The following is a 13,195-nucleotide window of genomic DNA, read 5'->3' as shown; positions in this document are numbered from 1 at the left end:
CTCAGAGGTGCTGCTGTGCTGGAAACTGGGAGCAGGGAGAGGATCTGTGTGCCACCTTCCAGGGTCGCTTTCCTCCGAGCGGTGGTGATTAGCTGGGAACTTTCTTCTGGCCTTGAAGGGAATGGAACAGCTGCCTCAGCTGTTTTTTCCGATCATTGACACAGCCTGGAAGGAAAGTGGAGTGTTCGCTGGGATGGCCTGTCCTTGGTAGAGGGGGGCTTGGAGGGAGTGGAGGGGCCTGTGCTCCCACTCCCTAGTGGGAGGAGGGGACAGCTGGAGCTGTGCAACCACAGGTAGCCTATACTTTACATCCTTGCTCCACTCATGACTGCCACAGCCCTCAGGCAGTTCATTTATACCTTTGAGCATCAGTTTTCTCATCTGTAAACCAGGATACCTGCTTTAGGGGGCGAATGTAAGGATCATCAAAAGAAGGTACCATTTACCTCAAACCAGGGACTGCTTCAGGTATAGAATGTGCCTTCACAGTGATAATGTGCACAGGAGAAAACTGAGGCCCAGAGGTTAAGTAATTTGTTCCAAGTCACACAGTAAGTAGTAGGACTGAGACTTGAACCCAAGCACCAGAGGCCAAGCCTTTAACCCCTGTGTCTCATTGCCTCACCTTCTGGCTTTGCTCAGTGAAAATGCACTTAAGAGCTGGCACTGGGCCTGGTACCTAAATGGCTTTCTTCCCTTACCCAACCCCATGTGTCAGCTAAGAGATGACTATTCCCCACACATGGTCCCTACCCTCATGGACGTGTGTGCCAGGCAGTCCATGCTGAGAGGCTGACATGTGCTTCGGAGACACCTCCTCTCCCAGCACATTCACAGTGTCTCCCACTTCCTTCTGCTCTCAGAGCTAATCCCTGAGGCAACTCCATGGTCATTTAATCTTGTGCCAGGCACATTGCTGGCACTCACGAATGGTGGCTGAGTGACTGACTCAACTGACCTGGAGGTGTCTGTCATCTTCCTCAGCATCCCAAAACCCTCCCCTACCTCCTAGGCTCTCACCAGCCATCAAAGGCTTCTCTGAGCTGAGAGCTCACTATATCCATTCCCAGGGTCTTCCAAAGTGAGTTCCTGGCTTTAACTGTAATTGGCTCATTCATAACTCCTAAACCTTCATGTCCAATGCAAATCTCTTCTTGGAGTTCTAGACAGCTCTGAGTTATCTGTTGATCTTTTCACCAGAAGATCCCACAACACATTCCTAACTCATTCCATCAATACTCTTCCCACCCCCAGCCAGCTCCTCTTGTATTCACCACCATTCGCCCAGATACTCAACTGAAGACTTGGGAATTAACCTAGAGACTTCTGAAGCAGTGGCTCTCAACCTAGGCTGTGCTTTAGAGTCATCTGGGAGCTTTCAAAACTACTGATGTTCAGACTAGTTGTATCTTTATCTCTGACAGGCATCAGTATGTTTTTTAATGCTCCCACGTGATTCCAGTATCCAGCTGAGGTGGAGGACCACTGTTCTGAATCTTTGCTACTCAAACAGGGTCCAGGATCCCAGCAGCATTGATATCTGAGGTGGATTGTTAACAAAGGTGGCTGCAACAGGATACAAGATTAACACAGAAATCAGTTGCATTTCTTTACACTAACAATGAAATACCAGAAAAGGAAAGAAACAGTTCCTTTTAAAACTGCATTCAAAACAATAAAATACTTAGGAATAAATTGACAAAAGAGGAGAAAGACTTATGCACAGAACTACAAAACATTGATTAAGGAAATTAATGAGAAAGAAATGGCAAGATATCACATGTTCTTGGATTGGAAGAATTAATACAATATTTTTTAAATGGCCATATTACCCAAAGCAATCTACAGATTTAATGAGATCCCTGTAAAATTAGCCAGGACATTTTTCACAGAACTAGAACAAATAATCCTAAAATTTATATGGAATCACAAAAGACCCAGAATTGCCAAAGCAACACTAAAGAAAAAACAAATTTGGAGGAATAACCCTCCCAGACTTAAGACAATACTACAGAGCTACAATAATCAAAACAGCACAGTATTGGTACAAAAACAGACATATGGATCAATGGAACAGAATAGAGAACCCAGAAATAAAACCACAGACTTATGGTCAATTAATCTTTGACAGAGGAGTCATGAATATACAATGGAGTAAAGACAGTCTCTTCAGCAAATGGTGTTGGGAAAACTGGACAGCCATTTGTAAAATCAATGAAGTTAGACTACTCCCTCACACCACACACAAAAATAACTCAAAATGGCTTTAAGACTTAAACATAAAACAAGACACTATAAACTTCTTAGAAAAAAACATAGGCAAAACATTTTCCGACATAAATCTTAGCAGTGTTCTCCTAGGGCAGTCTACCCAGGCAATAGAAATAAAAGCAAAAATAAACAAGTGGGACCCTATTAAACTTGTAAGCTTTTGCACCGCAAAGGAAACCATAAGCAAAACAACAAGACAACCTACAGAATGGGAGAAAATACTTGCAAAAGATGAGACTGACAAGGGCTTAATTTCCAAATATATAAACAGCTCATACAACTTAATAACAAAAAAACAAACAACCCAATCCAAAAATGGGCAGAAGACCTAAACAAGCAATTCCTCAATGAAGACAAATGGCCAGTAGACACATGAAAAAATGCATAATATTGCTAATTATCAGAGAAATGCAAATCAAAACTACAATGAGGTATCACCTCACACCAGGCAGAATGGCCATCATTAAAAAGTCCACCAAGTCAATAAATGCTGGAGATGGTGTGGAGAAAAGGAAACCCTCCTACACTGTTGGTAGGAATGTAGTTTGGGGCAGCCTTTATAGAAGACAGTATGGAGATTCCTCAAAAAACTAGACTTACCGTATGATCCAGCAATCCCACTCCTGGGCGTATATCCAGAGGGAAAAAGATATCAAAAAGATACATGCACCCCAATGTTCATAGCAGCACTATATACAATAGCCAAGACATGGAAGCAACCTAAATGTCCATCAACAGATGACTGGATAAAGAAGTTGTGGTATATTTATACAATGGAATACTACTCGGCCATTAAAAAGAATAAAATAATGCCATTTGCAGCAACATGGATGGACCTGGAGATTGTCATCATAAGTGAAGAAAGCCAGACAAAAAGAAAAATACCATATGATATCACTCCTATGTGGAATCTAAAAAAAATAATAAAAATAAGGCAGAAATGAACTTATTTACAAAACAGAAATAGACTCACAGACATAGAAAACAAACTTATGGTTATCGGGGGGGGAAAAGGGGGTGGGAAGGGATAAATTGGGAATTTGAGATTTGCAGATACTACTATATATAGACAAGATAAACAGCAAGTTTCTTTAACAGGGAATTATATTCAGTGTCTTGTAGTAACCTACAATGAAAAGGAATATGAAAATGAATATATGTATGTATATGCATGACTGAAAACATTATGCTGTGCACCAGAAATTGACACAACATTGTAAACTGACTATACTTCAATTAAATTAAAAAAAAAAAAAAAAGATGGAGATGGCTGCAACGATTCCTCCCAGTCCTATATGCGTACCTCTCTGCAAAGTGACTGCCGTTTCTCCCATCAAGAGGTAGAGTATATTTCCTGCCCCGTGACTCTGAGCTGGACTAGCTCTAGCTAATGGATTGTGGCAGAATGGCATTGTGGGATTTCTGAGCCTAGGCCTTAGTAGGCTTCGCTACGTCTTCTCTCACCTTGGAGACCTGAGACTACCATGTGAGGAAGCCAGGGCAGGACACTGGAGGACGAGTGGCCACCTGGAAAGAGAGCCCCAGATGACAGTATCAGCCACCACGCATGTGAATGAGGCTGTCCTAGGCCATCACATGAAGTCTCAGTGAATCTGCCAGGTGCCTGCAGCCCTATGAGTGACGCCAGGTGACACCTGAAGAATTTCATTAAGCAAATAAGATGAGGGAGGAGGGTAATAGCTCAGTGGTAGAGCAGGTGCTTAGCATGCATGAGGTCCTGGGTTCAATCCCCAGTACCTCCATTAAAGAAAAAAAAAAAAAGATGGTTGTTTTAAGCCGTTAGGTTTGGGGAGAGTTTGTTATACAACAGTAGTTAACTAAGAGCATCACCTGGGAGCTTGGTAGATATGCAGACTCTTAGCCCCGACTCCAGACCTACTGAATCATACCTGCATTGTATGCAGGGCTTGAAAGCCCTGTATAGTCATCCTCCAACAACACAGTGTGGCAGGCACGAGGAGTCTGCCATGGAAAAACCATTCACAAACCTCTCCTTTGCCTTCCTCAAAGCAGACTACTTGACCACACAGGCTTCCTTACAGCTGAGGTGGCTGTGTGACCCAGTTCTGGTGGGTAAGATGTCAGCAGGGTTCTCTTCAAGGTCTTCCCTTTTGGAATAAAGAATCAAAGCTTGAAGGAAAGGCTTTGGCCCTTGGGCCTTCCTGTTTCTTCCTGCCTGGGACAGGGACACAGTGTCTGGAGCTGGACCAGCCATTTTGCAGCCATGAGGCAACAAACATGAACATCAGGGCAACAGGCAGAATGTGGCAAAGCAGAAAGAAGAAAGAGTTAGGTCTTTGGGGGCATTGTGCAGCTGTCGTGTCAAGCCCTGTATGGTCTACCCCAAGATTTCCTGTGGCTTGAGACAAATCAGTTCCTCTATGTGTAACTATTAGTCGGCTTGTTTGTTGCTTGCAGCCAAACCCCATCCTAAATCATACCAAACGCTAAAAAAAAGATTTAAAATGTCTTTTTGTCAAAAAAGAGGAAAAAAAGATGCCACAAACAAAATTTTAAAAGCAAAATGACAAACTCACGAAAACACTTGTAAGTTTGGCAGAGTGGTAATAGCCTCAATGTATTAATATCCAAGGCCTTCATAAATTAAAAAAAAATGTAAGCCCACTGAAAAACAAAGTATGGACAGCTTACAAAAGAAGGCAAATTTTAAATCTGAAACCTCACCCATAATCAGTGGAATGCACAGAAAACAAGTCAATATTTTTTACCTATCTAGTTGGCAAAGTTTTTGTTGTTTTAAATTCAGAGCTCTCAAATTAATGTAATCTTTCTAGAAAGCAAGTTGGCTGTAATAAGTCCATCCTTTTGACCTAGTAATTCTATTCCAAGGAATCTGTCCTAAAGAAACAGCTTTATATGAGAGGATGTTCTCATGACATGATTTATAAAAGTAAAAAAATGGAATCATGCCAAATGCTTAATTACATGAAATTGGTTTAGTAAATTTTGGAATGTTTTGCAGCAGTACGGTAATTTTGTTTTTAACTCTGCTAAATAAGTATTAGCAATAGAGCATTCAGGTTTTGGAGTCAGACAGATTGGAGTTCAAGTCCTGGTTCAGCACTTGTAATCAAGACTGTCAGCAAGTTATGTAACATCTGGAGACAATTTCCTCATCTGTAAAATAATAAAAGCTGCCTAAAAATGAAATGAGATAACGTACGTAAAATAGTCCGGACCTTGCCATAAAGTGTTTCCAAAAGAGAGACTCTTATTGTTGAATGACACGTAAAATGCTACGTGATAAAGTTGGGACTCAAAACTCCAGCCCAATGCCAATTTTGTAAAAGAAAAAGCATGAATATATGCATTTTTGCAAAACTGGAAGGAAATACACCAGATTGCTAAAGATGGTTATTGTCTGGATGGTTTTTCTTTTCCTTCTTTAGTTTTCAAATATTCTACAATGAGTGTGAATGATTTTTATAATCAGGGAGATTTTTCACTTTTTAAAAACCAAGTTTAAAATCACGCCCTGAAGTCCTTAATTTCTCTTAACAACCTGTTGTACTTTTTGTGTTTTCCACCTAAGCCTTTTGAAATCCACCTCCTGACAGATTAATAATATCTCTCACTATGTGTCAGGCAGTATTCTAGGCATATATTGAGATAGAAACTATTTAATCTCTGTTTTACAGATGAGGAACAGAGAGGTTAAGTCCCTTGCCCAAGGTCACACAGCTGGTAAATTGTAGGTCAAATGAAAATAGTCTAACCATTGTGCCAAGCTGCTTCTTAGACTACTTGGCACCTCCCATGACTCATCCCAGTGCCCACTGCCCCCCACCAGCCCCACATACCGAGATGCGTGTTGGTCACAAAGTTCCCCATCCCCGACAGGTCGGGAGCCCCCTCTTCTCTGCTGACAGGGCCATCGTTCCACATGAGGTCAAAACCACCAACTCGTTTCTCTCTTCCTGTGAGCCTGGATGGGGTTAATGAAGGTGCACCTGGTGGGGCCCTAAGACTCCAGCCAGGTCCCTGATCCCTCTCCACACCCTGCTGGTGCCCACCCTGCCAGAATACCTTCTTCATCCATGCATTCACTGGCCATTTCCCAGGCACCAACTCAGGCTTCAGAGGGGTCATCCCCGACTTGTCCCTAGCCTCCCACACTTGCCCTCAGTAACGAGCACCTATTTGTGCTTTCTGGGTTAAAGTCTGCTGTCTTTCCCAGACCACAGACTCTATGAAGGCAGGGAGGCTGTAATAAGTCCATCCTTAGATCTAGCATGTCCTTTACTGTGTCCCCAGTGTGTGGCGCAAGGAGTGGCACACAGTAGGGGCTCAAATGTTTGTTGAATGAATAAGTGATGGTGGATATAGTGGACACCTGAGGCTCTGCCTGCTCAGCATCATTTTCACTCTCTTTCAGGCTAAGGGTGCCTCAGTTTTTCTTTTGAAAATCATGCCTCCTTCTGTCAGTCTCATGGCTCAGGTGGGGATGACCACACCCCCAGGGAGGTGACACAAGACCTCGGCCTGGTCAAAGTCACAATGACTGGTTTAGGGATGGGCCTGTGACTCAGTCCCCACCAATGAACAATCAGAGTCAGCCCTTAAACTTTTGCTGGGAGAACTGGGGAAAAGCTGATACAGAAGAAAGAGATGAGAGAGAGGAAAGTGAGAACAGACCAACCAACACTGCCTGAGCCGTTCCTGAAGTCAAAGCCTGGACCTTTCCATTGTATACACATTGTTAGAGCAAGAAATAGCCTCTAATTGAGCACTTCCTGTGAGTTAGGCATTTTACAATAAATGATCTTGGGAATTAATCTAACAACCCTGAGAGGTAGATAGGAAGTCTCCCATTTTACAGATGAAGAAACTGAGGCTCAGGTAAAGTGACTGGGTTGGGGTCCCGTGGTCAGGAAATGTTGAGGAAATCCTGCTGGACTGAATCTCAGACAGCTGTAGTTGGTGCTGCACTGGGCTGGGATCCGATCCTGTGCGGACATCTCAGTTTCTCCATCCATAGAATTGGGGGTGGGTGGGAGAGAGCCATCTCTGAGGACCACTCAAGTCCCAGGGTTCTGTATTCTCTATTTTTCCTGCTGGGAGCCCTGACTATCAGGTACAGGGATGCATGAGCGAGGCTGCTCTCCCTCACCTGGCCTCCATGTCCACAACATGCAGGGTGTCTTCCAGGAGGCAGGTCTTGAGCTCGTAGTCCTCCTGGCTGCTGGCTGTCAGTGATGGCGACGCATTGACCTCCAGGAGCCACCTGGGGGAGAGGGGAGTGGGGCGTCTTAAGGGTACCTGGTCCCTGGAGGCCCTGGAATTCTACTGAGAGGCCAGGTGGGGTGCCTGGGCCCCACCCTCAATGCAGCCAGGGCTGCTTTCTCCACATCTCCGTTTGAAGAAAAGTTTCAGTGGCTAAAACTTTTTGAAAACAACTGTCACAATCTTGAAACCCCAACAGGGGCCAGGAGGTTTACCTTAAATGAGGCAAGTTGGTGGGAGTAGGAATGATTTGGGGGCCCTCCTGCCCTATTATTGCTTTTCCTTCATCCAGAGGAGCTGTGAGTACAAGAAAAATTTTCCTTTCCTAGTGAACGTTTGCCTATAAATGGCAACCAGCCTGCTGTGTCAGGGGATGGGGAGCACTGGTGGGAAGGGTGGAGACTGGTGGAAAGAGCATTCCACGTCTCAAGGGGTGGCGCTGGCCAGCTCTAGGAGGGCGTTGCCCCATGGGAATGTGAGCTCAGAAGTGCGAGATCCTCCAAGTCTTCCAGAAAAGCCCCAAATCCAGATTTTTGTGTAAACATCTTCTAATTATTAGAGATTGTCAATGAGATCCAACCAAACAACAAAAAAACCATTGTGAAGGCCAAACTCAACTGTCTACAGGCCAAAGGCAGCCCAAAGGTCTCTAGCTTGCAAACTCTTGTTTTGTGCAACCCAGTCATTTTACAGACAGAAGCCTGGGGCACAGAGAGGGGAGGGGTCACCCAGCACATCAGGGGGAGACTAGGGCCCCCTTCCACCATCTTCGGCCTCCTCCCGAGCTTGTTTCCCTCCTCAGTGTCTGCTTTCATGCCTGCAGCACATCTTGCATCCCAGGGGGCAAAGGAGAGACTGCTGGTGCCAGCCCAGTTCTCTTGAACTTGGACCCAACTCAGGTCTTGCTCTAGGGCTCCTTCCTATTCCTGGCTCGGAAAGCCTCTCAACAGCCAGACAGTGATTCTGGGGAGGAGTGGGATCCAGGAGCCACAGCGCTGGTGGGAGCAGCTCAGCCCAGGAATGTGAACCCTCAGCCTGGCTCGGCCTTGACTTACTGCATGACCTCAAGCTGCCTGATCAACCCCACTGGGCTTCTGTGCCTGTTATATCACGTGAGGGCCACCGTTGTGTTCCCTGCCAGCTCAGGCTGCTTCTGTGCATCAGCTCCACCTCCTCACGGGCACAGGGGGAGAGTACCAAACTCTTGGCAGGGATCAACATAGTAACATCATTCCCTTACATGGTTCTTTGCATCCTCAAAGCACCAGGACCTAGAGGGAAAGCTTCAAGCCTGATACAAGGGGAGGATCGCTGACTCAGATGCTCAGGATGGGCCTCGGTGCCAGGCATGGGGCTCAAGATCTCATTTCTTTCAATCCTATAGGCACAGTGACCATTTTATAAACAGGCAAGCTGAGGCACAGAGGAAGTGTTCCCAAGTAGGAAGTGGCAGAACTGAGATCAGACGTGGGCACAGAGCAGGGAAGACCTCCCCCTGGCTCCCAGCGCCGCAGGCCCACCCACTCACGGCTTGAGGTCCTGGTCTATAAGGATGTCATAGCCGTACAGCTCGAAGCAGTGCTTGTCGCTGATGATCACCTTCTGCACGCTCTGCAGGCTCTTGACGAAGATGTTGTCCATGTCGCTAAAGAGCTTCTCCACTGCCTCAGGCCCGTGTTTGGAGGCCAGGTACTGCCGGAAGCACTGCAGCATCCACTTGCAGCCCTGGGGCCCCAGGACCCAGGGTGGGAGAGGGAGCCTCAATCAACCTGGACCTGGCCGGCCGAGACCCTCATTTACTGTCAGCACAGCCATGAGGCTTGGACATGAGGGGTCCAGCCCTGAGTCCTGTGATTAAGAGAACCCCGAGTGTGTCCCTTTTTGCAGAGCAAAGATTCTACATGCCCAAGGGGACGTGTCCACTCAGAGCCTGTGCCTCTCTTTCTAGAGCACAGCCTGGCATCCACCACCCCAGAAGTCCCTGCTCAGATGCCCTGCACGGGCCTCTTCCCTGGGCCTGGCCTGCTGAGGACAGACAGCACTGACCATGCGTGCCCCTCAAGGCCCAGGGACTGACCAACAGGTTGCTGGTGGTGTGTGTGTATGTGTGTGTGTGTGTGTTTGCAGGAGGCCCTCACGTTGTGGGATGGAGCTGGGGACTGGCTCTCCCTCTGCTCCTCTGTTCTGGCTTTTAACTCGGGGAAGTCTGAGTGTTCTAAATATGAACCTGGCCTTGCAGGTTACTAGATAGGTAGGTAGGTGGGTGGATGGATGGATGGATAGGTAGGTAGGTAGGTAGATAATCAAAGAGTATTTCTGTCAAGGTGGGAGGATACAACATATTTTACAAAAGGTGTTAGTTTGATTTGTAAATTTTAAATATTTAGACACAGGATGTGTGGGTCTCCATTTGTACCCTTGCAAATGGGAGGACTCTGCAAACGGGAAGGGTGACCTGACCTTGCTGGTGAATAGTCCTGAGCTCCCTGGCACCCCGCCTCCTGACCCCAGCCCAGTCCCAGAAGGCTGCACCTGGAGGGCAGAAGCGCGACCACCTCACCTTCTTTGGGTGGTAGTCGGGAGACGTCTTTTGCACAGCGACATTGGTGAGGTGCACGTCTGGCAGAGGTTAGACGTCAAGGGCCAGTGTGGACAAGAGTGAGCCCTGCCCTAGGCAGCCCCCAGGGACCAAACTGAGACTCTTGCTTGGGAATTGATGGGGGAAGACTACAAAACCCCAGAGGGCATGTGCATGGGGTTTGGAGTCAGAAAGGCCTGGGTTCAAATCATGCCTGCATCTGTCTTTACTGGCTGTGGGTCCCTGAGCCAGTCACTTAACCTCTCTGAGCCTGTCTCCCCACCTATTAAATGGGGGCACATGGTATATTGACCTCATAGGGTTATCTGAGAGATCACAGAATATACTGTGTAGGAGGACCTCTTGCAGTGCCTGGCACGGCTGATATCACTGTATCAGGATTTTTTAACTCAAGGGGAGAGAACACTCTCTAACAAGGAGGGAGACCAAATACAAAACAGCCATCTCAGGACATTCTCAGCTCTCTGTCACTCGAGGGGTTCAGGCTGGGTGGCCACTTTGTAGGAATATCAGGAAAGTGACCCAGCATTGGGGTGGGGTCAGGACGGCCTTAGAAGTCCCAGCCCTGACAGTCTCCCTTTCGGTATCACGATCGTCAGCACCAGTAACGTCGGCGACACTTTGCAGCTTACAGAGCACATTCACACCCATCGCCTCACTTGTTCCCCCAAATTATTCCTGTTTCACAGAAGAGACCTTCGAGGCTCAGAGAAGTTAAGTGACAACCACTCCGAATAACCCCTCTCTCAGCATCTGCCCCCACACAGCTAAGGATGGATCCCTAAAACCTTGTTAAAGTGACAAAGACATAACCTTCTCCAGGACTTGTTGGGACATTTCACAGATGGGGAGGTAGAGGCTCCAAGTCACTGACCCAAGTCTAATGCCCCCAACACGTCTGCTTCTCCATGTTTATGGCATATCGGACAGGGCAGCATGGCTTTATCCTCTTTAGCACCGTTTTCCTAGAATGTCTTCTTTAGAGCTTTTCAAAGACTTTTCACATTTGTTTGAGAGTTTTTCCTGCCTCAATTTCAAAAGAATAAGCACAAACCATCCACTAAATAGGAAGAGAGCTCTTAGGTTTCTGGTCAATTGCTTTTTGAAAAGGGTGCCAAGGCAATTAGTGGGCGGAAGCACCGTCCTTTCAACAAACGGGGTGGAGATGCCTGGATATCCACGTGCAAAAGAATAAAGTTGGATCCTTTCCTCATACTGTACACAAAAATTAACTCCAAATGGACCATAGACCTAAATATAGGAGCCAAAAGTATAAAGCTCCTAGAATAAAATACAGGAATAAGTCATTGTGACCTTGAGTTAAGTAGAGCTTCTTAGATGTAACACCATAAACACAGGTGGCAAAAGAAAAAATAGATAAATTGGACTTCATCAAAATGAAAAACTTTTGTGCTTCAAAGGACATTAGGAAGAAAATGAAAAGGCAGGGCATGGAGGATTTTTAGGGCAGTGAAAATAGCCTGTATGATACAATAATGATGGATACGTGTCATTATACATTTGTCCAAACCCACAGAACGTATGGTTTAAATCTTACAGTAAACAATCTTAAAGTAAACTATGGACTTTGGGTGATTATGACGTGTCAGCGTGGGTTCGTCAGTTATAGCAAATGTACCACTCTGATCAGTCCTGTTGATAATGGGGGAGGCTATGAATGGGGGGGGGCAGGGGGCCTATGGGAAACCTCTGTACCTTCCTCTCAGTTTTGCTGTGAGCCTAAAATTGCACTAAAAAACAGTGCTTTAAAAAAGGACAACCCACAGAATGGGAGAAAATATTTGTAAATCATGTATCTGATAAGGGAGCAGTATCTAAAAATACATTAAAAACTCATAGCTCAACAATAAAAAAGGTAAATAACCCAATGAAGAAACTGGGCAAAGACTTTAAGTACAAATTTCTCCAAAGACTTACAAATGGCCAAGAAACTCATGAAGAGATGCTTAACATCATTAGTCAACAAGGAAATGCAAATCAAAACCACTTCACATCTACCAGGATGGCTGTAATAAGAAAGGGCAGATAATAACAAGCATTGGTGAGGATGTGGAGCAACTGGAACCCTCATACCATGCTGGTGGGAATGTAAAATGGTGCAGTGCTTTGGAAAATGGTCTAATGGTTCCTCAAAATAGTGAATATATAATTATTATGTGACCAATAATTCCACTCCTAGTATATACCCAAGAGAAATGAAAACATATATCTACACAAAAACTTGTACATGAATGTTCATAGCAGCATTATTCATAATAGCCAAAAGGTGGAAACAACTCAAATGTCTATCAGCCAATGAATGGATAAATAAAGCATGCTATATCCATACAATACAATGGAATATTTGGCAATAAAAAGGAATGAGGTATGGATACATGCTACAACATAGTTGATTCTTGGAAACATTATGCTTCCTTGAAAGAAGACATGAAAGATTACATAGTGTATGAATCAATTTATATGAAAACATCCGTTATAGGCAAATATATAGAAATGAAATTGGTTGCATGGGGCTAGGAAGGCGGGTTGGATGGAAATGGGAAGTGACAGCTAACGGATATGGAGTTACTTTTGGAGGATGACAAAAATGTTCTAGAACTGATTGTGGTGATGGTTGTGCGAATATGACAAAAACCATTTGGTTGTAGGCTTTAACTGGGTGAATTGTGTGGTAGGTGAATACATCTCAGTAAAGCTGTTATTTTAAAAAATAGAAACAGAGGATGTATATTGGCTTTAAGAGGGGAAATCTCTCCCTTGTGATGGAGGAAGCAATGATTCCACACTTCACGTCTCTCTGCACGCTGCTCCTGCCTTCGGGGAGGAGAAATCAGGAACTTCCCTAGGTTCAGGGGGAGAAGCTGAGGCTAGAAGAGGAGAGTGAGTGACTGGTGAGCTGACCTCAGAGCCTCCCCTCTCCACAGATGGACCTGAAACTAGACTTCAATGGACCAAAGAGCCTTAGCAAACAAAGAGTAAGCAAACAATTGAACCAATCTGTAGAGAAGCAGAATTAAGTGATTGTGAAATCTTTGGGGG

The 13,195-nt window shown here is 45.3% G+C and overlaps 1 protein-coding gene across 1 annotated transcript in view; it reads right to left on the bottom strand.

Annotated features, from left to right (window-relative positions):
* Window positions 1-25: 25 nt before the first annotated feature.
* The window catches only part of TTLL9 (tubulin tyrosine ligase like 9), a 37,108-nt gene continuing 23,938 nt past the window's right edge, over window positions 26-13,195 (bottom strand). Inside the window, exons 11-15 of the mRNA XM_006179235.3 lie at window positions 10,097-10,155; window positions 9,065-9,261; window positions 7,424-7,537; window positions 6,114-6,238; window positions 26-165 (exon numbers count right to left, since the gene is read on the bottom strand). Coding sequence (XP_006179297.1) covers window positions 89-165; window positions 6,114-6,238; window positions 7,424-7,537; window positions 9,065-9,261; window positions 10,097-10,155 — 572 coding nt within the window. The 3' untranslated portion in view covers window positions 26-88. The remainder of the gene's footprint in view (window positions 166-6,113; window positions 6,239-7,423; window positions 7,538-9,064; window positions 9,262-10,096; window positions 10,156-13,195) is intronic.

Source organism: Camelus ferus, chromosome 19 (assembly GCF_009834535.1).
Source record: "Camelus ferus isolate YT-003-E chromosome 19, BCGSAC_Cfer_1.0, whole genome shotgun sequence".
Taxonomy (NCBI): domain Eukaryota; kingdom Metazoa; phylum Chordata; class Mammalia; order Artiodactyla; family Camelidae; genus Camelus; species Camelus ferus.
The sequence above is the reverse complement of the archived record's forward strand: the minus strand, read 5'-3'. Positions and strand labels throughout refer to the sequence as shown.